Genomic DNA, 27,185 nt, shown 5'->3' with positions numbered 1-27,185 from the left:
CGCAAGGCAACCCAAAGTTTAGTGGTGCAGTTTACAAGCTGACACAAATCGCATTTTGTGCTGAATTGTAACCAAAAGTAACAAAAAGCTGCTCAATGCACTGCTTAGGATGACTTTGCATTAGGGTGAGTGGTTCATGGGTGCTGTCTGGGAATTCCCATGCCACCACAAATAGGTATTGAGGACTCCCTAGCTTGGAAGAATTGTAGACAGGGATTTATGACAAACTCCTGTGCTTCCTTGAGGCAGGCGTGATGAGGAGAAATATTTTCAATCCGCCTCTTTTTCATTATTTTTATGTGTGGTGTGTGCTAAATTCTACAGCACACATACAAAGTGGGAAATGCCTTAAAGCACAGTTTTTGTACTGTAATGGGCCCTTTATTGTACAAAAAGAATGCTTACCGCAGCAAAGACACCCTTGCACTATAATGCAAGGGTGTCTGGGTTGGCACATGACAGCCAAAAGTACAGAGGGTAGAACAGAGCCACATCTTAGTACATACGGTGCTGCTCTGTTTACTCCTGTTCACGCAAAGCAGTGCAGCAGTTTTACTTGCTGTGCTGCTTTGTGTTATTTTTTTAGTGAATCCGAGCCCTAATACCTATTCCTTTGACTTTAGACCCAAGATACCAGGGCTGGTTTCTAATCTGGCTTCCTTGGTGGCTCCCATTACTTTGCTTACTTCACAATGTCTTAACATTAATTTTGTCATCTTCATCTCAACACTATTACCTTGCTTGCACAACCATTGCGTGCCATGACCATATGAAAGGGTTTTGTATTATGGTTACGTTTAGTGGAATGGTTAAGGTTAGTGGAAATAAAAGGGTCATTAAATTAGGGTTTTGTAAGTGTTAGGGTTAGGGTTAGGATTAGAGTTAGAGGAAGGATTAAGGCTTGATTTAGGGTAAATGTAAGAGAGAGTGAGAGTAATGTAAAGAGGTAGTCCTAGCATTAGCACTTTGGGTTAGGATTAAAGTTAGGGTTAGTGTTGGTTTAGGGTAAGGGTGTCATGTTTAAAATGTTTTACATGTTCATGATATATACTGATATATTTTGTTCAGGCAATAGACGTCAAGGTTGTGGCAGAAGATTTAGTGAGAACAGATCAGCTTCAGAACATAGCTAATAACCGTGCATTTTTGGACATATCAATCTCTCTACGCCTAAAACTTGCAACATAATTGTTTTATGTAAATGCTTAAATCATCATTGATATTCATGATTTGGAATAGTCTAACAACCCCGACTGATGCACAGTTCCCCCCCCTATTTTGAACTACGCTATATACATCCGAACACACTGTGTGTTTGAGAGTGACAGCACATTTTATTTTTTTAGAAATCTGTAAATTTAAAGATTAATTTGAAATGAACACCGTTCTCAAAGGACTAGGCAGTGGTTAATGAAGTAACATCCATCTAAAGAATTAAAACAAATATCCAATAGACACTAAAGACAGACTGAAATGTAAGTAGTAAGAGTTTGATAGAAAATACTGATGCCCAGATTTACCAAATAGTCATGCAGCGCAGTACAGCATCGCAAGTTGCTGTGCTGCGCAGCGTGGCAGGGAGGGAGCATCAGAGCACCATATCTATCAAGAAATGGCTCTCTCCATCCCTCTCCTTAGCGCCGGCACTGATTGTAGCTGTTGTGTGCCACGCACACACATTTGCGTGATAGCACAAGCTTGTTTGTGTGAGTCTAGCATAGCTTTTGTACTGGAAGGGTACCTTTCCAGTACAAAATGCTATGCTTAGACACACTTTAAAAATGTTCCCACGTTGTATGTGTGGCGCACAGTGCAGCACGCATGCAAAGTCAGAAAAGAAAGGAGAAATTAAAATATTTCTCCTTTTAACGCTTGCTTTTAAAAGCTGTTAACTTTTTTGTCCACTATAAAGTGTAGCTAGGGTTTTGTGTCAAAAGGTATCGGTGGTTGCATGGGAATGCCCATGTACCACACATGTAACACCAGTGCTTGAAATGGAAAAATAGAAGGGCAGGCACTCTGAATCAGAGTACCTGATTGTTTTCGAGAAGTGCCCGTACTCTCCAATGAAAGTATTACGTTTTTCTTGAGAAGTGCAGGTACTTTCCTCTCAAAATAAAAAAAGTGCCGGTACTCCGTACCAGACAGTACCGTCCCATTTTAAAGCACTGTGTAACACTCTTTTGGCGCCAAGTAACGAAAAGCAGCGATTTATGCTGCTTTGTGTTACTTTTAGGATACTTTCCAGCGTAACACAAGTTTTGCACTGGAAAGTAAAATATTAAAAGAACATTTTGTGCTGGTTAGAGTCACATTTGTGACACTAACCCAGCAAAGATGTTTGTAAATCTCCTCCAGAGTTTCAAAAGAGGAAGGATGAAGCAAAACTGATATTGTTTTAATGTATATGCAATACCATTTTTTATTTATATTTTCATAATGTGTTCTTAACAGGACCTACGTGCTGCAGACCAAACAGGGATTGGAAACTAAAATGATTATTACAATCTCTTTGCTTCCTGTCCATATCAAGGAAGTCGTTGAGTAAAGTCAAAAGCGACTCTTTTCGCAGATCCAGTGGCGGCTCGAGCTGCAATCATCATCATTCCAGGTGACGGTAGGTTCAATCTCGGCACAGTCCTCATCGTTCTTTGCGTTGTTAGGTTCTCCAGATTGCCAGAAGCTGCAATGAAAAGCATTGTATCACCGTTAACAAACTTTCTTCAAAGCAGTGATAATCGGATTCTCACTCCATCACTTTGAATGGTAGGACGAAGGTGTCACCACTACGCAGGGACACTGCCATATGTTTTCCATTTGCAGAGATGACCATATGGCTATGCTGACGTGGGGGCACTATGGTTCTAGTCTTGGGCTTTGCAATAACAAACATGATTTCTGGGAGTTGTAGTCTTGGGCCTCATTGAAGGGTCAATTTTAGACCACAAAAGAACTCATAACGGACAACAATGGAAATGATCCATAAAGTAGTGCAGATAGAAGGCAGTGATTTACAAAGAGGGTTTGTGAATTTTGGGGTACTTTCTGTGTTCTAAATGAAGAAGGACCTTGGGATTCTCTTCAACTTGGACCCACACTAAGTCTAACAGGTCAACCATAGCCAATGACCAATGTTTTTTCAGTGCTGTTATCTTTTTTCATTAAAAGATTAACATGGCTTTGCACAAACTTTGAAAATAAAATATAATATTAAAAAAGGCATACCTTACAGGACATTTTATGAACACGTTGACCTTCTCTACAGAGAATGCTTAATGTAATCACAATACATGAAGACAGATCTTATTATTTTACGATTTTTTTAAATTCATCACTTATTAACTTGGCATAAATCCCTATTGGCTAAAGAGTGCAAAATGCATTGATTAAAATAGCAAGAGTACCCTAACCGTAATTACAGTTCATACAAATGTTCAGTCCTTAATTTGTAAATGAATGAGTGCCGGTGTACAAAGCTCTGCTAAGAAGCCCGTGCTCGGTGCTGTCGAATACCAAGGCTGCTTAGTCTTGAATTCACCTCAGGCCTCTTTAAACCACTGTGGAAGTAAATAGGCTTCTTGCAGGCTTTCTCCTACTTTTTGTGCCTCCATTTGGACTATTAGTTGGTGGTTATTTGACTCTGAGTGTGCACTGAGGTCTGATTTCCAGACCTCAGTGACAGTGTTCAGTCCGTTTAGCAAAAGCTATGTTAAATTGGGTGTCCCCATTTATCAAGTACTGACTGTGAGGATTTGGGTGTACTATACTATATGACTGGGGGGCCTTATCATCCAGTGCACTCAAAAATACTGTCTTGGGTCTAGTCAGGTATGTTTACTTAACCTTCAGATAAGTCCTGGGTAGCAGTGGCTATGAGCAGTAAGTCTTGGCAAAGGAACATTGTGTAAAGCATGTAACAGTATCAAACAACTGAATAAGAAAGCAACGACACGTGGGAGGAGCCAAGATGGCGACCGAGTCGGACGCCTAAGTGAGGAGCTCCGACTCGGACCCGAAGGGATAATCCTGTAGGGCACTCCCGACCGGGAGATTGATCTCTGGCGGTGTGCACCTGGTCCCGGGGTAGCACACGGATCCGTGGGTCTGCTCGAGCCCGCATGGGAGCCGGAGACACGTGAGAAGCCGGAGCAGAGGCGCGGCCACGGGGCCGTGAAATGGCAGCGCCCTGGAGGCCTGAGTCTCTGGTGAAAGAAAAGAACACCCCGGAGCGGCGGGGGTGGAGGTAAGGGGCCAGGGGCCCTTGGCGAGAGGGGGGCCTCGGGGAGTGAGGCCCGAGTACCGGGGGGGCTTCTCCCCTCTCTGCTGCGTCCCCCCTCCTCCCCCCCTCTTCCCCTCAGCCAGCCGCACGGAGCAGTGAGAGCCGGCGGACCTCTCCTCAACAGGGCAGAACGCCCCTACGAACTAAACAAGGGGGCACGGCGGGATGATGGCGTAGCATCCGGGCACCGCAGTCGGCATGGACGCGAAGAAATTTTAAAGGAACCGCGTAGGGGGCAAAAAACAGAGCCTCATGGACGCTCACCCGATCCAAGGGTGACGCGCCCAAATGCAGCGGGGGATAGGCCCCCCTACCACTTGAAGCTAGCAAACAACTGCTTCTCCCCCCCAGACAACAGGGGGCGAAAAGAAGGAAAAGGGGGCAACAACTTAGACTGAAGAAAAACAGCCGAGGGGGGCAGTCCAACTAGGAGGCTCCCCCTCTGCCCCCCCTGCGCAATTGCCCTCGTCAATATTGGCCTTCCCGCAGGTTTTCCTGTGCTGCGTGAGCTGGGGCCTGCAGACACTCGCGGGGGTGGTGTCGGTGGAGGAATATTGCGGACACCAGGATCGCCTGGACCCCCCCCTTCTGGGGGCTCAGCACAGGGTGGGCACCCTGAGGGGGCACCTGCACGCAGCCCGGGACCTGAACGTCCAACTAGTAGCACCAAGACCCCCCCAATTGCTCTACTTGATCCAGCACAAGCCCCCACAGATAGAATAGACAAAAAGGGACCAGAAGCAGGATATAGGGGCCTCAACAAGGCATAACACATCAAAAGGAGAATTGGAGCTCTCGGGGCGCCTCGTTGCTCTAGAAATAATGCATAATTTAACTGTTTTCTGGCTGCGGGAATTACATAAGAGGAAAAACAATGGCTGGGGAATCCAAGTCAGCAAAAAATCAAGAATGAACCGCGCCCGGCCGGTCGCCCAACGACCAACCGCAAATCCTATCCTTTTTTTGTTAAATCTTATTATTGCATTTATGACATAAACAAAAACGCATACAACTGAAATACTTATAAAAGATAAGAGTAGAGTGGGGAAAGAGAATAGACAGTAGAGGGGTATGAAGATTATACTTTGTTTGATAAATGATCGCGAGTCTGATGTTTGGTGGTCCGATGTAGGGGATAAATCTGCCGTGGGGCGGGGGGGCTTACGGGCCGATCAGGGTGTAAGGTAGTAATTTCGAGCAGGGTACATTTGTCATAGGTGGAGTGTACCTTTGTGGATATAGTTTCGCAGCTGTGTATCTAGGGTGTGTGTTTATATTCTTATCAACTGTGTTCGAATGGAGTTTCAGGTCTAGGTAGTTGTGCATAGAAAATATGTTGGTTGTGATGTCTTGGATCAGTATTGTTCCAGAAGACTAGGGAGGTCGTGTATCATCTTTTTCTTGTAGTTGATCCGCAACGGAGTCCCATATATCAGCACGCTTGACTACCACTCCTATATCGCGTAATGTGTGCAACTCCTGTATTTCTGCATTGACCCAACGCTGTACGTCAGTTTTCCAGTGGTGGGAATCTGGGGCGCTAGGTGACTTCCACTGCGTGGCGATGAGTCGTTTGAGGATTACAAATGCTAGATCTGCGCATCTGTGTTTTTGTTTATCTTTGCTACGTTTGTGTTGGATACCCAATAGGCAGGACTCAGGGGTAAGTGCTAGGGGTATACCCAGCCATGTCGCAGTTTGTTGTGTGATGTCTTGCCATACGCCGAGTAGTGGTGGGCAGTTCCAGGTCATGTGCAAGAAATCAGCTTCCGTATTACCACATCTTGGACAATCAGAACTAGCTTGGGGGTACATGTGGTGGATTCGGTGTGGAGTCAGGTATGTCTGGTGTAGGTAGTTGAGCTGGGTGTATCTGAAACGTGCGTTGCGCGATACCTCGCGTGTGGATGTGAGGGCCATGGACCATGTTGGTGCTGTGAATTGTGTGTGAAGTGCTTTTTCCCATTTGTTCTTAGCTTGTGGCTGTGCTTCTTCTGGGTTAGCTCACAGCACGTTGTGGATCCCTGAGATTCGTGTTGGTGTACCGGTGTCTAATAGTAATTTGTGCAGAATAGGTGATGATTGTGGTTCCCTGCTACTGTGTCCCCATACGTTGCGTATTAAAGATTGCAGTGCGCCGTACATAATAAAACTGCCCTGTCCCAGAGTGTACGTCGTCGCAAGTGTCTCGTAGGGGACAAATTTGCTCTCTGCGAATAATTCTCCCACTAATCGGAGGCCTTTGGTGGCCCAATCAGTGAGACACAAACGGCCATGTAATCTATGCACCCCTGGGATGGCGAGTAATGGGGTCGTAGGCGAGTATGGTGGTTTTCCAGGTCCCCTATTCACATAGCCCCCCACACCCTTTCAGCCACTTTTAACAGGATATTACTGTGTCGCGGGAGGGCCACCCGCCCTACGAGCCATTCCAATATGTTTAAATCACACAGTTGTGTGCTCACAGTGTGGGTTTCAGAACGAGTGGGGTCTTGTAACCAAATTAGGATCCAGTACAGTTGAGCAGCTGCGTAGTAGAGCTCGAATTGTGGTACACCCATCCCACCTCTGTCCAGTGGTAGACAGATCTTAGCCAAGGCCACACGTTTACGTCCGGTGCTCCATATCAAATCTATCAACAGCTTGTTCAGCTGTGCGAAAAAAGTGCTAGGAAGCCATAGTGGTAGGGCAGTGAAAAAATATAGTAGTTGAGGGAGTATAATCATTTTGATTAATGCCACTCTACCCATAGGTGATAGTGGTAGTGCACACCAAAAGGGCAACAGTCCTTTTATTGATCTAATCGTCCGATCTAAGTTGCCCTCCTTGAGGTCAGATTCGTCATGATATATGTGGACTCCTAGATATTTGAAAGTGCTATAAGTCCATTATAAATTATGCTCAGTGAGTATGTGAGTCTGTGTGTCGGGTAATCGGCGCATGGGGAATAGACATGATTTAGCCCAGTTAACGCGTAGGCCGGATATGTCTCCGAATGAGTTCAATAATTGTAGCAGGATTGGTAGGGATTCGGTATGGTTACGTAAGTTTATTAATGCATCGTCTGTGTATAAGGACACTATGCGGTGTTCCACGCCGTCCGGTATGCCCCATCTTGTGGCTTCATTGCGCAATTTAGCCGCGAGGGGTTCTATGGCTAGTGCGAACAAAAGTGGTGATAGGGGGCATCCCTGTCGCGTGCCTCTACCGATCTTACATTTTTCCGAAGTGATGGTGCCCGTTTTTACTCTTGCTATGGGGTCTGAATATAAGATAGATATCCAGCGTGTGAACACTTTACCAAATCCCATTAACTGCAGAGTTGCCATTAAATATGGCCATCCCAGTGTGTCGAAAGCTTTTTCAACATCTAGTGAGACCTCAACTCTGGAGTAGTCTGTATTAGGAGTTTCAGCAATCAGGCGCAATAGGTTCCTGATGCTGATTGAGGTGCTGCGTCCCGGTATAAATACGGACTGGTCTGGGTGTACCAGGGAAGAAATTATTGGGAGAAGTCGGTTGGAGAGTACCTTGCCTAATATTTTACAGTCCGTGTTTAAAAGTGATAGGGGTCGGTAAGAGCGTACGTCTAGTGGGTCGCAGCCCTTTTTATGGAGGACTACAATCGTTGCTTTGCGCTGTGAATCTGAGAGACGACCTGTTTCATATGCCTCCTGTAGCATGGTCAGATATGGAGTGAGCGTTTGTGATGAGAAAGTCTGATAATACTCGATCGGTAGTCCGCCCCCCCGGGGCTTTATTGTGGGCTAGCTGTTGCAGTGCATGTTTTATTTCGTCACTTTCGATGGGTTTGTCTAACTCTAGTGCTTGTGCAGTCGTTAAATGATTTACGTGGGAGGTCCTGAAGAAATCTTCTAATTGTGGTGCGAGTGGAGGAGGTTCTGCCTGATATAACCTTGCATAATACTGCCTAAATGCGTCGTTTATTTCTGATTGTGTGTTCACTATCACACCAGTATCTAGGCGGATGGCGTTTATAGGAGTATGCTGCTGAGTCCCTTTTGCTAACCAGGCCAGCATACGGCTTGATCTATCGCCCTCGGCGTGTAATCGTGCCGTGTGGTATCGATAGTCGAATTTTCGTAGACGGGTTTCGGTGTCTCCCCATTGCTTTTTGAGTGTGATCATGTTATTGTTAGCAGTACTATTTAAGGCCGCCTCACAATCTGCCTTCCGTAATTTATCCTCGGTGTATTGTAGCTCTGAGAGCAGTGTGCGCCGGATACCTCCTGCAGCCCCGATGCACATGCCCCTGACCACCACCTTGTGTCCATCCCATTCGATTGCGCGTGTTGTGGCTGTACGACTATTAATTATGAAATATGACTTTATGGTTTCAGCTAGTTCTTCCCGGAATGGCGGGTCGCGCAACAAGGTGGGTTGTAAGCGCCGAGTAGGTATTCATGATGGCTGGGTACCCCATCTCAGTGTGACGATTAGGGGGCAGTGGTCTGATAGGGTTTTGGCCAGATAGTTGGTGCTATGTATTGAGTGTGTTAACGTGGGCGAGCATAATAGTAAATCGATCCGTGTGTGGAGGTTGTGTATGGGTGAATAAAAGGAATATTCTCTATCAATGGGATGGAGACTTCTCCATGCATCATGTAGCCTCCGTTCTGTTATCCAGGACCTTAGCATCTGAGATACCTGCCTACTAGGGGCACTTATCATTGGCGGGTGTGATCTGTCCATAGAAATGTCCAGTACGCTGTTAAAATCTCCTCCCCAGATAATTGGTATGGACGGGTCCCGTGAGATCTGTGCGGACGTGGCCCTCATGAATTCCCCTTGTCCCGAATTTGTGGCATATATACCAGCTATGGCTAGCTGTCTACCATCCAACTCTCCAGTGAGGCAGACATATCTGCCATCTGTGTCTATATACGTGTCTTGGACCACGTATGGGACCCCTGATGCGATCCATATCAGTACTCCCTTGGCATATTTGGATATTTTAGTTCCATAGACAGTGCCCGACCAGCTCTTATTAATTTCCTTTAATTCTTGTGTGGTGGCGTGGGTCTCCTGTAGAATAGCTATATGCACTTTGTGGCATCTGAGATATGTATGTACTCTGCATCTCTTAGTTGGATTAGCTAGGCCCCTTATTTTCCAGGTTACAATGTTGTATGTCATTGAAACGTTTTCTGTACGAATCACTAGCGGTGCGTGTTGTTAAGTAGGATTCGCTGCGTCCCCTCGTCCGTCCCCCCAACCCGCCCCCCCCAATCCGATCAACCCTTGAGTGTGGCGTGGCTAATACATACCTTAAGGAGTTAAGAGTGAGAGGAGTATAGAAAAAAGGGGGAAAGGGGGAAAAGTGTGGATAACCAGGCACAACAGGTGCAAGAGTGGCTTTGAGCCGATTCGTGTCCATACGGGAACCCATCTGGGTTAGGGGGCTGCTGTAGTATGTGGTCCAAGGTGGCCGCGGGATCCGGCCCATTCGGATGTCGTCTTCTCCCATTCAGGCGCGCTTAGGCCTGCTAAGCAGACAGTGAAAATCATGCTGGGGCCCTGTTAGGGGGCCCCTGCACTGCCCATGCCAGTGGCATGGGCAGTGCAGGGGCCCCCAGGGGCCCCACAACACCCGTTCCCGCCATCCTGATCCTGGACAGGCTGGCGGGAAGGGGGTCGGAATCCCCATGGAGGTTCTGCCCAGGCAGGGGGAATCATGCGGGAAACCGCCAGATCCCCTTTTCTGACCGCGGCTTTAACGCCGCTGTCAGAATGGGCAATGAAGCACCGCCAGCCTGTTGGCGGTGCTTCCGTTGCCCCCGGCCCTGGCGGTCTTGGACCTCCAGGGTCAGAATGACCCCCATAGTATTTATGACTTCCGGAGTAGGTTGATCGCTGCATCTGTGTGTTACCCTTTCAGAGGTCATCAGCAGTGCGTGGCGTGACCACCGGTCCCGAGATTAGTGGGGATGTAGGCAGGCTTTGCGGGGTCCCCATCAAGTCCGAGTCTGTGGTGCCATATTCGCGGTTGTGCTGTATTCGAATGTTCGAGAACCTATTGACGTCCTTTAATGCTTGAGCTTGCCAATCCGATGCTTGTTTTTCAGTAGGGCGTGATCCGGTTCTGGGTTTCAATTTCCTTTTCTTACGCTTTTTTTGTGTTAGCCATTCCTTTTGCTCTGGGTGCTCATCTGTGGGGTCTGCTAACCCCTTGGTGTGGATCCAAGTCCATACATCCTCTGGGGACGGGAAGACGTGAGTTTTATCACCATCCACTACGCGTAGTCTGGCAGGATACATGAGGGAGTATGGAAAGTTCTTGTCGCGTAGTACCTGTTTGCCTTAGTAAAAGTGGCACGTCTGCGCTGGACCTCCGCTGTATAGTCCGGATAGGCTGTGACTGTTGCGTTTTCAATTTCGACGGGTCCCAGCGCACAGAAGCCCTTTAGGATTTGATCTCTGTCACGGTAATTCAACAGCCTGGCTATTAATGGGCGAGGGGGGGCCCCTGGGAGTGCGGGACCACCCGGGATCCGGTGTGCCCGCTCAACCGTCAGGAAAGGTGAGGCCTCCTGTTTTAGTATGTGATCTTTTAGCCAACTCTCTAGGAATAACTCTGCGTTAGGGGGCTCGATTCGCTCCGGGAACCCCATAAATCTAATGTTATTTCGGCGTGAACGGCCTTCCGCCTCCTCCGCGCGTCTTTGGAGTTGTATTATCTCAGATTCCTGCTGTTGTATTCGGTTTTTCATGTCCTCTATATTTGGTTGAGATGTTTCTAGAGTTGATTCGACGGTGGTTACTCTATTCGCTAGCTTCCGGTGTTCAATGCGTAGTATAGTGACTTCCACTGCCATTGCATCTATCTTTCCTTCCAGGGATGTTTTAGTTTCTAATATTGCCTGCCGATTTGTAGTGAGTGAGCAGCTAGCGTTTCAGTCACTTTGTGCAGTGGATCTGAGCTCTCCATTGCTGACGGGTCCCCAAGTCTGGTCTCTGATTGGCCCCTCGGTGGCTTCGGTTTCACCATAGTGGCGCCTATTCTGAGCTCACTTCGTATTGCGTTGTGGTTGAGGTGGTCAGTTTATACTGTTCTTATATCTGATTAGGTGAAATTTGTCGTGTGCCCATCGGTGGGAGCTTGATGCGTTCTGCAAGAGGTATGCAGTTGACGATTGCGTGTTGCAGCGCACGTGTCTGTGCGTTTTATGTTAGGAAAAGAGTAAAAGAAGAAACGGCATTGCTCCCAGGCTGTGTGCAAAGCTAGGAAATGTCACTGAATCCAATTTTCATTGGTGGGTGTGGTGGATGCCTTTACATAGTGCTTGACTTCTGGGCCCCCCAAGACACTCCTTCAATAGGGCACAGCGTAGTTTGATTTCCCCATTGAACTCCGATGTATGTTTCGTGTTAGGAATGGCTAGCGCTCCGCATTTTTTGCTGGGTTCCGTACCTCCCAGCGACCTGGTCTCTCCTTAGCACGCAAGCGTTCGGTGTAATTAAACAGCAGTTCCCAAAAAATTCGGTCTGCGGCCTCTTCCTCGTCCGTAGTTGGATCTCAATCGGGCCGCGCCGCCATGCGCTTGCTCCGCGACTAGGCCCTAATGTTCGTCCGTAGTCTTAAGCTGCCCGTTAGATTGGGCGCCTATGGCATGCAAGGGTGCATCCGTTGTTCTTCGCCGTCCCCACCCGCGGCGCTAAGATCCCTCCGTACCTGCGCACACGGTGCAGCCGCCGCGATCGCCAGACTGCTCGGCTCCTCGCCGGGTGCGCGTCCGCATCTCGCTTCCGTCGGGGGCCCGGCGAGCCGCTGCGTCGGTCTGGTCAGGTCTCCAGGGTCTCGGGATATTATTAAGCATATGGCATGCGGGTCCGGAGGTTTTCAACGCCTGGGGACAGAAGGATTACAGGATAATTGTAGGCCGCGCGTGGAGCTCTGATTCACGCGACCGCACTCGCCGCCATCTTGGCCACGCCCCCAGCAAATCCTAACCTTGCAAACACTGGAGAGTACACTCCAATCCCACTCTGTACAGTTCGAAAAAGTGCTACAGGCAATCATGGACACTAAATCCTCACTAGAACTAAAAATAGACACAGTATCACAAGATCTAAACCTACTCAGAGTGGATCATCGGAACTTGACAGAGAGGGTAAAAACAACAGAGGACACCCTGAGCAAGACGAGCCCTATGGTCTCGGACAACCAGAAACAAATCCAGCGCCTGGATGCAGAGGTGAAGATCCTATGGAGGCGCGCCGAAGAAGCAGAAAGCAGATCCCGGCGCACTAATATTCGCTTTGTGGGGTTCCCTGAGCACCCACCAGGACAGAGCTCAGAACTAACCATAGAGCAGTGGCTAGTTAAAGAAGTACTGAGCGTGTCCCCCTCGAAGTTCTTCTCTGTTAAACGGGCGCACAGAGTCCCGGGAAGACCGCCACTACCGGGTCAACCTCCCAGACCATTAATAGTGAGGCTCCTGAATTATAGAGATCGAGACCTGATACTGCAGCAATTTCGCAGCAAAGGCCCATTTCGACAGGAGGGCTCAGTGGTCCATGCTTATCCAGACTTCACTCAAGAAGTACAGAAACAACGGAACTCCTACATGAAAATTAAACAACGACTCCGGGAACACAACATCAAATATGCTCTTCTCTTCCCTGCCAAATTGAGGGTGATCTCAGAAGAACGTATCCATATGTTCACATCCCCTGAAGATGCCTGGACCTGGATGCATGCTAAAGGCATAGCACCGTCTAACGAAGGAGTGAATGAAGAGGAGGAATGGATGCCCTCCACATCGAGAAAACACAATAAGAGACGCCACAAGGGTCAGCCCACGGAGAGACAAGCAGCAGAGGAAAGAGCAAAAGTGTTGAAAGAAACCCCGTTACTAATGCAAAACTCCTTTGAGACACTCAGGGCGGGCCCCTCGGCGGGCTCGCACTTGGAATCGGCCAGCTAGGACTCCACGATTACAGATGCGCTCAGGGGCCCGGAGGTTACCCCTAGAACTGCAGATGAACTGTAAATGATAATAACACACCGGCTACCTCAGTCCTGACAGGGCAGCGAGCAGCTGGGGTACAGAAGAAACCGCAACAGGAATCGAACCGCCAGCCATGTTGGCTATAAAGATGATCTTTTGAACAATTAATCCATGCCCACTGTGTTCGCTGATCAATAACTGCGGGCAAATAAAATGGTGGGGACTAACATAACATAACACAACATATCGGGAGTGCCCACATTTCTATATGCACATACCCGCAGCCTAGGTCTGAGGAAGGATGTGAGCTCCGCACAAGGGCAACATCTGATATCAAAAACGGCTCCCCCACGGGTATTCGAACGGATACAGACCTCACCAAATAGTAGTACGTGGGGTGTTTCACTAAGTGTTAGTAGTTGGTTAAGGGAAATAGTTAGAATGGGGGGAGGGGAATGGGGAGTTAAGGGGTTTGTAATAGGTCAACTCAGAGAACAGGATACACCACAGTGGATGTCAGTCTTAACTACACACCCTGCGAAATGGGGGCACCTGGGTCTCCAGCCTGGCGGCCGTCACTATACAAACGGCGGTATTTGGACCCAGCTTACCGCCGTGGATTTCCACCGGTTTGAACCGCCATGAAATCCATGTCGTTAAGCACTATCAGTGCCAGGGAATTCCTTCCCTGGCACTGATAGGGGTCTCCCCCAGCCCACCCGACTCCCTCCCATAACCCCCAACCACCCCTGCCAGCCCCCAAAGGTGGCAGGGCCCCCCTCCCCACCCCGACCCCCAACATAACTTCACCCATACCCACACAACACACACACAGTCATACACGCACACCCACATTCAAACATACACACACACATCCATACAGACATACACACACTCATTCCCATACACACAACACCCCCGCAGGCATACACGCACTCACACACCCCTTCTACATACACACACGCACACCCCCATGCACCCACATAACACACAACACCCCCCCACCCACCTCCCCTCACGAAGGATCGACTTACCTGGTACGACGATCCTCCGGGAGGGGACGGGAGCCATGGGGGCAGCTCTGCCGGCACCACACCACCAACAGAACACCGCCACGGCGAATCACAGGACGTGATTCGCTGGGCGGTGTTCTGTTGCCATGGCGGTGGAGCAACCTCCACTTCCCTACCTCCCGCCAGTATGGCTGTTGGTGGCTCTCCGTCCGTAAAAGGACGGAGAGCTGCCAACGGTCATAATAGGATGAGCGGCAAACCGCCACCACTGGCCATCTTCCGCACGGCGGTCCCTCAGCGGTCTTTAAAAAAGACTGCTGAGGTCAAAATGACCCCCATAATCTGGGGTACTGCAGATATATGCAAATTGACGAGTGAGACAGAGTACCTGGTTTAGACACTATCGGATCATTCACCGCTCAGAATGATATTAAAATGAGGCAGAACTCGATCAGTGATCCCTACATGGCGTTTACAGCCAGAAGCACTCCAAGATCAGGCATACGCAGAGGGACTGGACACGGCGCTGAGGCAGTACTGGGAAATCAACACAGACTCCGCGAGCTCAAGGGCGGCAGAGTGGGAGGCACATAAGGTGATAGTCAGGGGTTACTGCATGTTGTACACTTGGGGAGTTAGGCGCACTCTACACTCGGAGATCAGTAACTTAGAGAAGGAATTGAGAGCGCTGGAAACAGCGGTGGCACGGGAGGAGGCACCTTACACCGTATTGCAAGAGGCGCGCTTAAAATATAAAGAAGCAGATACTCGCCTCCGTAGGCACGACCAAATATTATTTGATGCAGCAGCAGTCGGAGGGAGACAGGTCAGGCAGGCTGCTGGCATGGCTCCTCAAGGGAGACCAACAGCAATCTCCAATAGGGGCTATAAAACTAGACAACGGTGAGATGGCCTCCACACAAACGGACATAAATGTGGCGTTCAGGGAATACTACGCGAACCTCTACTCCAAGCGAGTGGCCTGTACGACTACACAGCTCACCGCATTTCTGGCAGGATCCCAATTGGCACAACTGTCTCAGGGAGACGCTGAGAAATTGGAGGCCCCGTTGAGTGTAGCGGAATTAAACGTAGCAATAGCACAGATGCCCAGGAATAAGGCACGGGGAATAGACGGCCTCCCACTAGAATATTACGCGAAACATTCAAATTATTTAAAGCCTCACCTGCTGAAAGTGTATGAGGAAGCCTGGAACCACAAGGCATTGCCCCCCACGCAAAGAGAAGCCATGATAGTGGTCCTACCCAAGCAGGGACGGGACCCTACGGACGTTAAATCCTACAGACCACTATCACTTTTAAACACTGACTGTAAAATCCTGGGCAAAGTATTGGCTAATAGGCTAGCGCCCGTTATCCACACTTTGATACATGACGACCAAAACGGCTTCATCCCCAAACGCAACACTTTTCTAAACATCCGCAGACTGCTGGGAGTGATAGGGGCACTCCACTGGGGGCGCTTGAAGAAATGGTGCTCTCACTGGACATTGAGAAGTCATTTGACACGCTGGGGTGGGACTTTTTATTTGCCACTATGTGGAAAATGGGAATAGGCCCTAAATATATACAATGGGTGCAGACACTATACTCCAAACCACAAGCATGCGTGAAAACGGGGAGAGTTGTATCTGACAGCATCCCGATAGCCAGAGGCACCAGACAGGGGTGCCCCCCTGTCCCCCTGGCTATTCGCAATAGCAATGGAACCACTTGCGACCTGCCTGCGGATGATGGAGGACAGCTGGGGCATACTCAGGAATGGGGTGAAACATATAATATATTTATATGCAGATGACGCCTTAATATACTTGCGGAAGGGAAGCGAGACGATTCCGCTGGTAATTTCACTTTTGACCGAATTCGGGGTGTTGTCCGGTCTGGTAGTGAACTGGGAAAAATCATGCGTGTTCCCCTTGTCCACATGGCCACTGTCAAGTAGAGGTACATCCCTGACTGGGCAATTGAAATGGTGTTTTGATTCATTCAAATACCTGCGGGTACAAATATATCACAGATCAGAGGACCTTAGAGATGGAAATTTGGAGAGAGCACTGGCCTCCATAAAAGGGTCATTACGTTTCTGGAGTAAACTACCGCTATCACCGATGGGCAGAGTAGCGATAGCAAACATGCTGATACTACCTAGGCTTTTATACTGCTTTGCGGCACTGCCGCTTTTGATCCCTAGGAGTTTCTTCAGCGACCTGAATGGGGCTTTGTTGCAACTCATATGGGCGGAGGGCAGAGCGCGCGTCGCACTCACTACACTGCAGCGCCCAGTGACTGAGGGCGTTCTAGGCGCCCCTAATTTGTAACGCTACTACGCGGCTGCACAGTTGTAGTGGATACTGAGCTGGATACATAGGCCCACATTGGCTGAATCGGCATGGGTGCTGACGAATTTGCGCGGCGCACCCTTGGTTGCTTGGCTGGCAACCAGGTCTCCGAAGGGGGTGTCCGACAAACCACTTATGCTAGTGGCGCATGCATGCTGGAAGAGATATATTCAAAATGGCCGCAGCGCGCTCCCCTACTCGCTGCTTATACAGTTGGACGCACTCCCTGGCTGGAAAAGAGGAGAAAGAAAATGCTTGTTAGTGGCCTGGATGGAGGCGGGCATAGAGACGATAGGTGACTGCTTTGAAGTAGGAAAATTAATGTCTTTTGAACTGATACGGGACCTCACCTCAGTAAATCCTGGGCAGTTCATGACATATTATGCCATATGCCACTCCATCAAGAAGAGGTGGCTAGCGGGGAACCAAGAACCTGTGATCTCCCCAGCATTCCTCAGCAATATACTAACTACAATACAACAGCCAGTCGAAGGTAGTGTTGAACCTATACAAAACCTTGAACAAATACCCCGCACCCAACCTAGAAAATGCACGGGTGAGGTGGAACGATGTTCTCTCAGCCCCAATCTCGCAAGAGGAATGGCCGAACGTACTACACCACACACAAGGGGTATCAAGAAACCCCAGGTTTCGCTACACGCAATTTAATTATACACATCAAACATATCTCTCACCAGCCAGGATTAAACAAATACTCCCCAGCTCGGACCCAACCTGCCCAAGATGTCAGGCCCCGCTGGCACACTTTTACCACATGGTTTAGGAATGTGCTCAGGTGCACAGGGAATGGAGTGGGATAGCGGAGAAGGTATCAGAGCTGACGGGGTTGGTGCTCACAGCAGACCCTAAATCCTGCTTGCTGGGCCTGAGACAAAGAGACAAGAAACAATAGCATTTACATAAATTCACAGACCTAGCATACGTAATGTATAAAAGACTGATAGCAATGAACTGGAAATCGGCCTCTGCTCCGGATCTGAAAATCTGGCACAACATGACACTGAGATGGGCTAGCGCAGAATTAATGGTGCTGCGGAAATCAGCTGGGAGGGCCAACAGCATACAGGTAGTGAGGTCTGGGAAACTCTAATAAGTAGATTGGAAGCCAAAAGCGACGAGAAACCGCCATGAACCGGAACAAATGGCGACCCTAAGGCAAACACTTTTTTACCTAACAGATCCCTATACTACGAGTAGGACTGACGAGTCAAACACTATAGCCAGTGGTCACCCCCTCGCACACCTCCTTCACTAGAAGTAGCACACAGTGAATACTCAGTGTGGATCTAGGGCCCCACACAGGAACACAAGATTACGGAACCCAGACACCACTGATTGCTACTAAACTGGGCTTCCCCTCTCCATAGCAATAACTACAAGACACGATAAATGGACATTATCAACCCGGGACACACAAGCTTATTAATCACACATGGTAAAAGTGGTCATGTAGGAACTGCATTTGAAATTCCTTAAAGCAATATGATGCGACCTCAGTTAAGCTTTTATTGTTAATCTGTGTGATAATAGTCTCATAGATCTATTATGTCCTGAAATTGTAAACGCTGGAAATGCATCTAAAGTGAAAATGCAATAAAAATATTGAAATTTTTTTTTTAAAAAAAGCAACAACACACGAAAGAAGACACCTATTTATAAAGAGAAATTATCTTTTTATGAATTTTTAGAGACCTTGATGGACAAAATCCAACTGAGGGTTCTAGAGATACAGATTTTTAAATGCAACCGCAACCAAGCATTGGTCAACAAAAACTTTGGAAACTTTAAAAAAGATTCTAACAGTTAGTTTGACTACTCTAGCTTGATTTGGGCGGTCAATGCCAGCATGATAGAGGTTCAAAGAGCCAGAGTGGACACTTTGGACATCTAACCTTGCCACCGGAGCATTTTATACATCTAATGCAAACATCACAGGACAACTGCCTTTGATGACAACAGAGTGGTCCTGATGCTGAGGAATATAGGCAAAAGATGCTCAAAGGAAGCAGGCAAAAGACGCTCAAAGGATACGCCAGTTGTAGTGCGGTCAGCAGGGGTGCCTTTGTTGGTGCTACTCAGTCTATGGGTGATGTGGGCGAACTTGACAACAGAGATTGGAGTCCCTTGAAGTTCTCTACGCTGCAGCAGCAGGCCAGCTGATGCTGGGCTACTGGTCAGTATGCACCGTAGTTGGGGCAAAATCCTTCGGTGGAGACTAGTGTCCCTTGGGTGCAACAAATCCAGACTCTGATAGCATTCTTGGGTTAGGCAGACTCGATGCAACTTTTGTCTAATCTAAGATTTGTCCTCTTGTGTGCCCACTGATTGATAGTGGCAAAACGTCTGAGATGGCTGCCAACTTGACAATTTGGGAAACTTCAGCTCTTGTGTCCCTGGAGCTTGTCCAGGAGATCAGCCAACTAATTCTTGGAGTCATTGCTGTTGTTGGAAGTTGGGAAACACTTTTTCCCTGAATCAGGAGCCATAGGCACAGTCCAAAATGTGCTAGCTCAAAGTGCAGCAAAGGCAGTCTCTCCAACTTGCAGCCTCTCTTCGAGCGGGTTCAAGGGCAGCTGGGCAGTTCTTCTTCAGTCATCTCTCTGATTCCAGCGTGATCTGAGGGTCAGAGTGACAGGGATGCCATATTTATCCCAGCAAAGTAGACTGAGGGGACTATGAGGTCACTAGCCAAAGGGCCACTAGGTTATCTTCTATCTAGTGACAAAGTTCCTGTGCTATAGATCATCTGGCTATCTCAGAGTTCCATATTATTTCCCCTTTCAAGAAGGCACAACATTTTCTCTGTCATTAGAAGCTTGGTAGCCATCCTTAGAGGTGTTGCTACCAGAGGGCTAAACGCGGACAGTAGAACCGGCTTGGAGTTGGAGTTTTCCCTATATGATCCTGTCTCCTCTTTGTCTGCAGAAACAAAAGTCATTGTGCTCAGGGGTTTTGGCGATACTTTTCTCACAAAGGCCGCTTCACCTTTGAAGTTCACCTTTTGGGTTAACACCCTTGAGGGGCCATCCTGGGGGAGGAAGTAACATCTCTCTCTCTGCTGCACTGCCTTTGATCCTGTGCTGGGGATTCGTTCACACTACTCCCTAGGTGGTCCGAACCCTGTCTGAATGCCAGGGCCTTTGTGAGACCGCTGAACTAGATGGAGCACAGAGTGGCAACTTTCTAAAAGTTGTGTACCTTCAAAAGTGGTTTTAAATTCGACCTGGGCATCAGGTTGGATTCATTGCCACAATTAATTTGATACCTTACATGACCCAGTTTGGTAGTTCCATTCAGGAGTTAGCTGGCTTAAAATACCAATCGGGTATCCTGTGTTAGCCAATGGAGCTACTAACTTTATCCACAGCAAAATGACAATTTGGAAGTCTTGCTGTTAAGACGTATCAGAAATATATATGTCTTACTTAACAAAATACAGCTCCCTGATGTAGGGCTTCATGGGCCTTCCTTAAGAAAGACTTACACATAGGGTTTAGAGATAGGATGGCTTTTGCCATTGGGGTGAATGGCAAAGTCGAACTAGCAGTGAAAACACTGGCAGGCTGGGGGTTACTTTTCTACCTTGTCTCACAGAGTGTGGCACAAACAGTGCTGCAGCCCTGAGTGGAAACTCTGCCTTACATGCCATAGATGCACTTCATACCATATACTAGGGACTTAGAAGTCAGTTGTTAAAAATTGGGTGTATCCAATTTGACATGCAATTTGTATAGGGTCAGAACAGTGGCGCTGAGGTTCTGGTTAGCAGGCCTCAGTGCACTCGCAGAGTCAAAAAACAAGCATCATCAGTCCAAAAATGTGGGGGTGAAAATGCAAAAAGAGACATTTCCTTACACTGACTTACTTATAAGTCCCTTGTATATGGCACCCAGGGAATGTAAAACAGTGTCCACACAAGGCTACAGCACTAGTTGTGCCACACTGTGTGGGACAAAGTGAAAACATGTCTCTCTTCCTGCCACTGCAGCCTGGAAAGGCAGTGTCACACTGTAAAGTCGACTTTGTCATTGCCATTAATGACAAAGTCCCCAAGTGCCTTAATAGTATCTGTAAGTCTTCTTTAAGGAAGGCTTAGCCAGCATTATGGAAAAAGCTATATTTTATTACGCAAATGTATAGGCCCTCATTACGATCCTGTCAGTTGGCGGTAATATGGCGGTAATATGGCGGGGAGTACTGCCAAAAGGCTGGCGGTAGTTCCTGCCATATTATGACATTGGCGGATTGAATGGAGCCAACCCGCCAATGTACCACACCGACCGCCACGGCGGTAACAGCCGCCGGGCTGGAGATATCAATCTCCAGTCCTGCGTCCGTCACTGTACCACCTGCAGGATCATGACCCCGCCTACCGCCATGGTTTTTGTGGCTTCCATACCGCCACGAAAACCATGGTGGTAGACACTAACAGTGACAGGGAATCCCTTCCCTGTCACCGATAGGGGTCTCCCCCTCCCCCTCCAGTTAACCCCCACCCCACCCCTGCCTCTCCAAAGCCCCCCTCACCCCCACATTCATTCCCCCTTCACACACACGCAAATACGAACACCCATTCCCACAAATATCCACGAATGCATACATCCACTCACACACACACCCACACACACTTGCTAACATACACGCAGACACGCAGTCACACAACACAACATACACGCACTCACACCTTAATACATGCACACTCACATCCACGCGCACACAAATATACCCACACACCCCCACACACACATCAGCCCCCACCCCCTCCCCTTTCGGAGACCCGACTTACCTGTGTCCAGGGGGTCCTCCGGCAGGAGACAAGACGGGGCGCTGCTGCCAGCAGCAGCATCCGCCAGCAGAACACCGCCAGGCCGTATTATGGGTCATAATATGGCTGGCGGCGTGGCACAGCTGCTAGAATCCGCCGGCATGGCCTCAGCCTACACACGTAGTTGGCGTTGGCATTTGCTTTCTCGCAGTATTAGTGTGAGTATATGGATCCATAGACCATATGATTATAGAGGCTCTACACAGTAATGGTGTATGAGAGCAATACACCGCCTCTCATACTTGGCAATGACATCAGTACAAGGTAAGATAGGGGATGTGGACTCAGGGCTATTTGACAATACGCAAGAACTCGAGGGTGTTTCGTCGGGAGGCTGTGGCCTCCTGACTGTACCGTTTGCAGGTTAAGAAAAACATTGGGATTTATATTCTCATGAATTTGTTTGATTTTGTTTAGGTATTTTGAGTAACAATATGGAAAGAGAAGTGACTATATTGAGTGGAGAATATTACTAGAAATTCCAAGAGCCCTTCTATTTTACAGTAAGGCATTATCATTATCTTTTGTCAACTTTTAAATAGAGAGCCCTTGGGCACCAATAATGGGATCACCCCTTGGTGGACTTCCTCCGCTGTGATAAACCACTTACAGCATGCCTATCCAAATTACATCTGGGCCACATGGTTGTATATTACCCACAGAGTGATCGGAGGACATACTCTTTTGTCTTCCCCTGCATGAATATCACATGCTGTGGTGGAATTTGAATTTTTTAGCTTCTTTTTTCCCTTCTCAGTTTTTTCTGTTCTTCTTTCTTCTTTTTTCCTGCATTCGTTTTTTATTTCTTTTTCCTTTGTTTGTCTCTCTGTATATTTTATTAATTAGGAGGTCTCAAAATACGAGATATATTTATCTTGTTTTCTGTATTTCAGAAATATAGACCAAGTGTATACTAGATTTTGCCCTGGAATTATTCTGTATATAGCAATGGTTTGTGCCCTGAAGAAGGTGAGTGACCCGGTCAGGCCGTTTGTCACCGAAATGTACGTCAGCACTACTACACAAGACATGGACGCCCATTTGGATCAACATGGGTATCTTACCTTATACTATAACTGACTTATCCACTTAACAGAAAGAAGGAACAAAGGACATACATTATAAAAAAGAAGAAACAAAAACAGAAAGTTGAACTGATGACATAACATAGTATATATGAAGATCTCTTTTTGGGGACATTTAAGTCTGCAGATTATGATATTAATTAAGTACTATTCTGCTGTGACATTTCTGGAGAGACCGATTGCCCCACCTGGTGTTAATACATGTATTCCTTCTGGCATGATATTTGCTGTTCCTTTTGTATCATGTTGGGTCCTTGTCACAATTCTAAATATGGTATGAGTGAACTAGTATGAGTGTAATTATGTTTTTAGGCTATACATTTTTTCCAGGGTTTATGTTTGGTTTATTTATCAGTTTGTTGCATTTTTTTACTTAATTTGGGTTTGTGAATATTTATTTCACTTAATAAATTTAACATTGATTGGTTTCATTTGATGGAGCTATATGTTGCTTTATATATTTGTTGTGCTTTTGAGACTCTCTTTCCTCAGACACCTGGGATTCCTTCTTTAGGTACCCAGAGTGTTATTAGGACATTGTGAGTATTTTTCACAGCTGTATATTGTATATATATATAGACCAAGTGAATACTAGATTTTGCCCTGGAATTATTCTGTATATAGCAATGGTTTGTGCCCTGAAGAAGGTGAGTGACCCGGTCGGGGCGCTTGTCACCGAAACGTACGTCAGCACTACTACACAAGACATGGACGCCCGTATGGATCAACATGGGTATCTTACCTTATACTATAACTGACTTATCCACTTAACAGAAAGAAGGAACAAAGGACATACATTATAAAAAAGAAGAAACAAAAAACAGAAAGTTGAACTGATGACATAACATTGTATATATGAAGATCTCTTTTTGGGGACATTTAATTCTGCAGATTATGATATTAATTAAGTACTATTCTGCTGTGACATTACTGGCAAGACCGATTGCCCCGCCTGGTGTTAATACATATATTCCTTCTGGCATGATATTTGCTGTTCCTTTTGTATCATGTTGGGTCCTTGTCACAATTCTAAATGTGGTATGAGTGAACTAGTATGAGTGTAATTATGTTTTTAGGCTATACATTTTTTCCAGGGTTTATGTTTGGTTTATTTATCAGTTTGTTGTATTTTTTGACTTAATTTGGGTTTGTGAATATTTATTTCACTTAATAAATTTAACATTGATTGGTTTCATTTGATGGAGCTATATGTTGCTTTATATATTTGTTGCGCTTTTGAGACTCTCTTTCCTCAGACACCTGGGATTCCTTCTTTAGGTACCCAGAGTGTTATTGGGACATTGTGAGTATTTTTCTCAGCCGGATTTCCGCCATCCTTCTGGAGGAAATGCGGCTGTGGTCATAATACGGCGGACGGCTGGTAGCAGCCGAGACGGTCTTTTGGCAGCCGTCGCTGTGGCGGTAGGCGGTTTTTACCACCAGTATCATAATGAGGGCCATAGTTTCATATACGTCTTAGCATTAAAACCCTAAAAGTTGTTGTTTTGCTGATGGAAGTTAGTAGTCCTATTGGCTAACACAGAGTTAACAGCACGCATCCCAACCTGACAAACGTCTGAATGGGACCACCTAACTAGGCACTGCAAGGTATCAAATTAATTGTGGCATGATTTGCGACTTGATGGTCAAGTCGACATTTATGTCACTTTTAAAAGCAAGCAAGTTTTGGGAAGTTGCCACTCTGAGCCCCAGCTTGTCTAGTGGCCTCACAAAGACCCTGGCATACAGACAGCATTCTGACTTCCAGGGAAGATGTATGAACGACTCCCAGGCTTAAGAAAAAGGCAATTGCCACAGAGTGAGGTGTGACCTCCTCTACTAGGATGGCCACTGGGGGTGTTAGTTAGCCCAAAAAGTGAGCTTCAAAGGGGAAGCTGTCTTTGAAGAGTAAATAGTGCAAATGCTCCTAAACAGGCTGCATTTTGTTCATGTAGATAAGTTGGACACAGGGACAGCAAGGGAAACCCAGCGCCAGAACTGGTTTTCCAGTGGTCGTGTAGTCCTCAGGTAGCCATACCTCGTGGGTGGGCTACTAAGCTCCTGACAACCGAGGAAGGGAGCAGACTTCTTGAGAGAGGCAAGAATGTTGCATTCTGGGATAGCCATACGCCATACATTACAGGAACTTCATCAGCAAACAGGAGGGGGACTTACTAACCGATTGGTTAGTGACTGCGTTGTCCCACCGTGGCTCTTTCCTGGGATAAATATGGCAGCAGTGGCATCCTGCCCCTCAGTACAACATGGATTAGGGGAAAGGACTAAGGGAGGACTATCCTGCTGCCAGTGAAAGGGCACAAAGAGAGGCTGCATAGTTGGAAGGACTGCACCTGCTGCACTATGGGCTAGTAAAGTTAGGATTGGGTATGTGGCTCCTAGCTCAGGAAAAAGTTGCTTCCCAGCCCCAAATCAAAGCTGTGACTCCTTGGGTCAGTCGGCAGGCCCCCTGGAACGGCACCAGGGACATTGAAGCTGTACAGGCCTAAATTGCCGAGATGGTAGCCACCGCAGATGTTTTGCCGCTACTTGCTACTGGGAAATTCAAGAGACTTATCCCAGATAGCCAAAAGCTACACTCATGCCTGTTGGACCCGTGAGTGTTGTCAGTTTTCAGATTCATTGCCTAGGAGGAACACTAGCATCCACCAAAGATTTACAGCATGACTGCTGTGTCACAAGAACCAAATGTCTGCCACAGCTGTCCTTCTGCCACCACATAGACGGCTTTGTGGGACCCCGAGCACAGTGGCCAAAGACACCCCACATCACATGTGGACCAGAGGATCACCCAGAGCTTACCCCCGTTGACCTCACAGCATGAGGATCATCTTTAAGCCCCTTTTCCTCCTGCAACCCCAGCATCAGGACCAATCCATTGTCACCAAAGGGGAGCATTTTCTAAAGGCAAGAACAGGAATGGAAAACGCTCTGGTGGCCATTTAACTGTCCAAAAGTATCCATCCTGTCCTCTTAGACCTTCTCTCAGATCTCCTGCCAAAACTGGTCACCAAACTTGGGCCAGAGTTGTCGAACAAACTCTCTCAAACTTTTCAAAAGTTTGAAAATTCTTTGTTGACCAATGCTTCTTTGCAGTTGAATTAAAAAGTTGTTAAATGTTCGAAATAAATTTGTGTTGTGTTTCTGTCTTGTTGTATTACTTTCTAATTACATTGCTTGGTGCTGTTGAATGCTTTACAATATGTTACCTTGCCAAGCCTTACTGCTCGCACCCACAGCAACCCAGGGTTTTGCTTAAAGTTAAGCAAACAAGCCTCCCAGGACCCAAGATGGTATTTGAGAGTGTACTGCATGATCAAGTCCCACAGGCATATCATATAGTGCACTCAAATCCTCATAGGTTCTGGCATTATCACTGTACTGTGTTTTAAGTCAATTGAGAGGGCTCATCATTCTCTTTTTCACCGGAGGTTATTTGGCTTGAGTACAGTGATGTAGACAAAGAGGCAGGTAAAGTTAGGTGTCAGTATTAGAACAACTGTGATCATGTAAATGGATAAATATCAGTTGCAGTTGCTTGGAAAACCTAGTGAAAACTCCTGGCAATTTGCCATTCGAGTCAGCAGTCCTCTTTCAACTCTTGCCATGAACAGCTTTCAGCCAGACCTACCTCAACTATTTCTGATGTCACCAAAGGCGAACCTCAGACTGCAGGCTCAGTCTCCCCACAGAATATTCTCCAGAATGAAAGTTTACACAACATTCACACAGGCACAGACTTAATACGAATGAAGATACCCAATAAAATACACATTAGCCACATGTGCCATAAGCACCTGCAGTCAGAAGTAAAATGAAGGAATAGTCCAGTTGGAACCTAAATCCACTCCTGTCACAAATAATCAGATATTACATCTTGTGAATGCTTTGCAAATGTATGCAACTCTGTTTTGGCATAAAGGGTTATGGGCAGGTTTAGCTGCATGGCCTAGATGAAATTGCAAATGAGAGGGATGCGTGTTTTGGCCTTGCCTTATGCCTTTTCGTCATTCTGTATAGCATCAAAGGAAATGCTGTACAGCATTAAATATTTCTTTTTAAAAAAAGTAATAAAAAATAAGCACAATGAGGCAGTAGCTGGGCTGAGTCATTTTGTAGGCGCTGCATGCTTTAAACACGCATGTACGCATGCACGGCTACAAAATGATGCAGCCCAGTGACCATGCTAAAAATGTCAATGGTGTCCGATAGCCAGTCCAGGGGGGTAACAACAGGAGAGGTGAGAGAGAAACATGGAGGACAACAGGACCACAGAAACACGCACTAATGAGCGAAAGCAACATGAAGGGTGGCAGACACAGAACCATACGGGTGCGAGAGGGTAACATCAGAGCAGGTGGGGGCAGAAGCCCACAGTGAGAGGGTGACACGGGGGTGGAGCACAGCAGTTTATGGGTGAGAGTTGGGGTGGGGGACAAAAGCATGAAAGACATGAGGAAGACAGCTTGCAAACATATGCACTCTATTGAAGTGCTTCTAAAAAACAAAAAAGTAACTCTCAAAACAAAAGCAATGGAAGACACAAGTACTTGGACCATGCACTGGGGGATGACCAGGGGAGGGCCAGACACTAGAAGAGGAAGTGTAGTCA

At 47.2% G+C, this 27,185-nt stretch overlaps 1 protein-coding gene across 2 annotated transcripts in view; it reads right to left on the bottom strand.

Annotated features, from left to right (window-relative positions):
- Nucleotides 1–2,393: 2,393 nt before the first annotated feature.
- The window catches only part of LOC138260847 (CD209 antigen-like protein C), a 103,560-nt gene continuing 78,768 nt past the window's right edge, over nt 2,394–27,185 (bottom strand). For both annotated transcript variants that reach the window (XM_069209268.1, XM_069209269.1), the window contains one exon: nt 2,394–2,683. In XM_069209268.1, coding sequence (XP_069065369.1) covers nt 2,551–2,683 — 133 coding nt within the window. In that variant the 3' untranslated portion in view covers nt 2,394–2,550. The remainder of the gene's footprint in view (nt 2,684–27,185) is intronic.

Source organism: Pleurodeles waltl, chromosome 10, assembly GCF_031143425.1.
Source record: "Pleurodeles waltl isolate 20211129_DDA chromosome 10, aPleWal1.hap1.20221129, whole genome shotgun sequence".
Taxonomy (NCBI): Eukaryota; Metazoa; Chordata; class Amphibia; order Caudata; family Salamandridae; genus Pleurodeles; species Pleurodeles waltl.
Note: the sequence above shows the minus strand (reverse complement) of the source record. Positions and strands in the feature narration are given on the sequence as shown.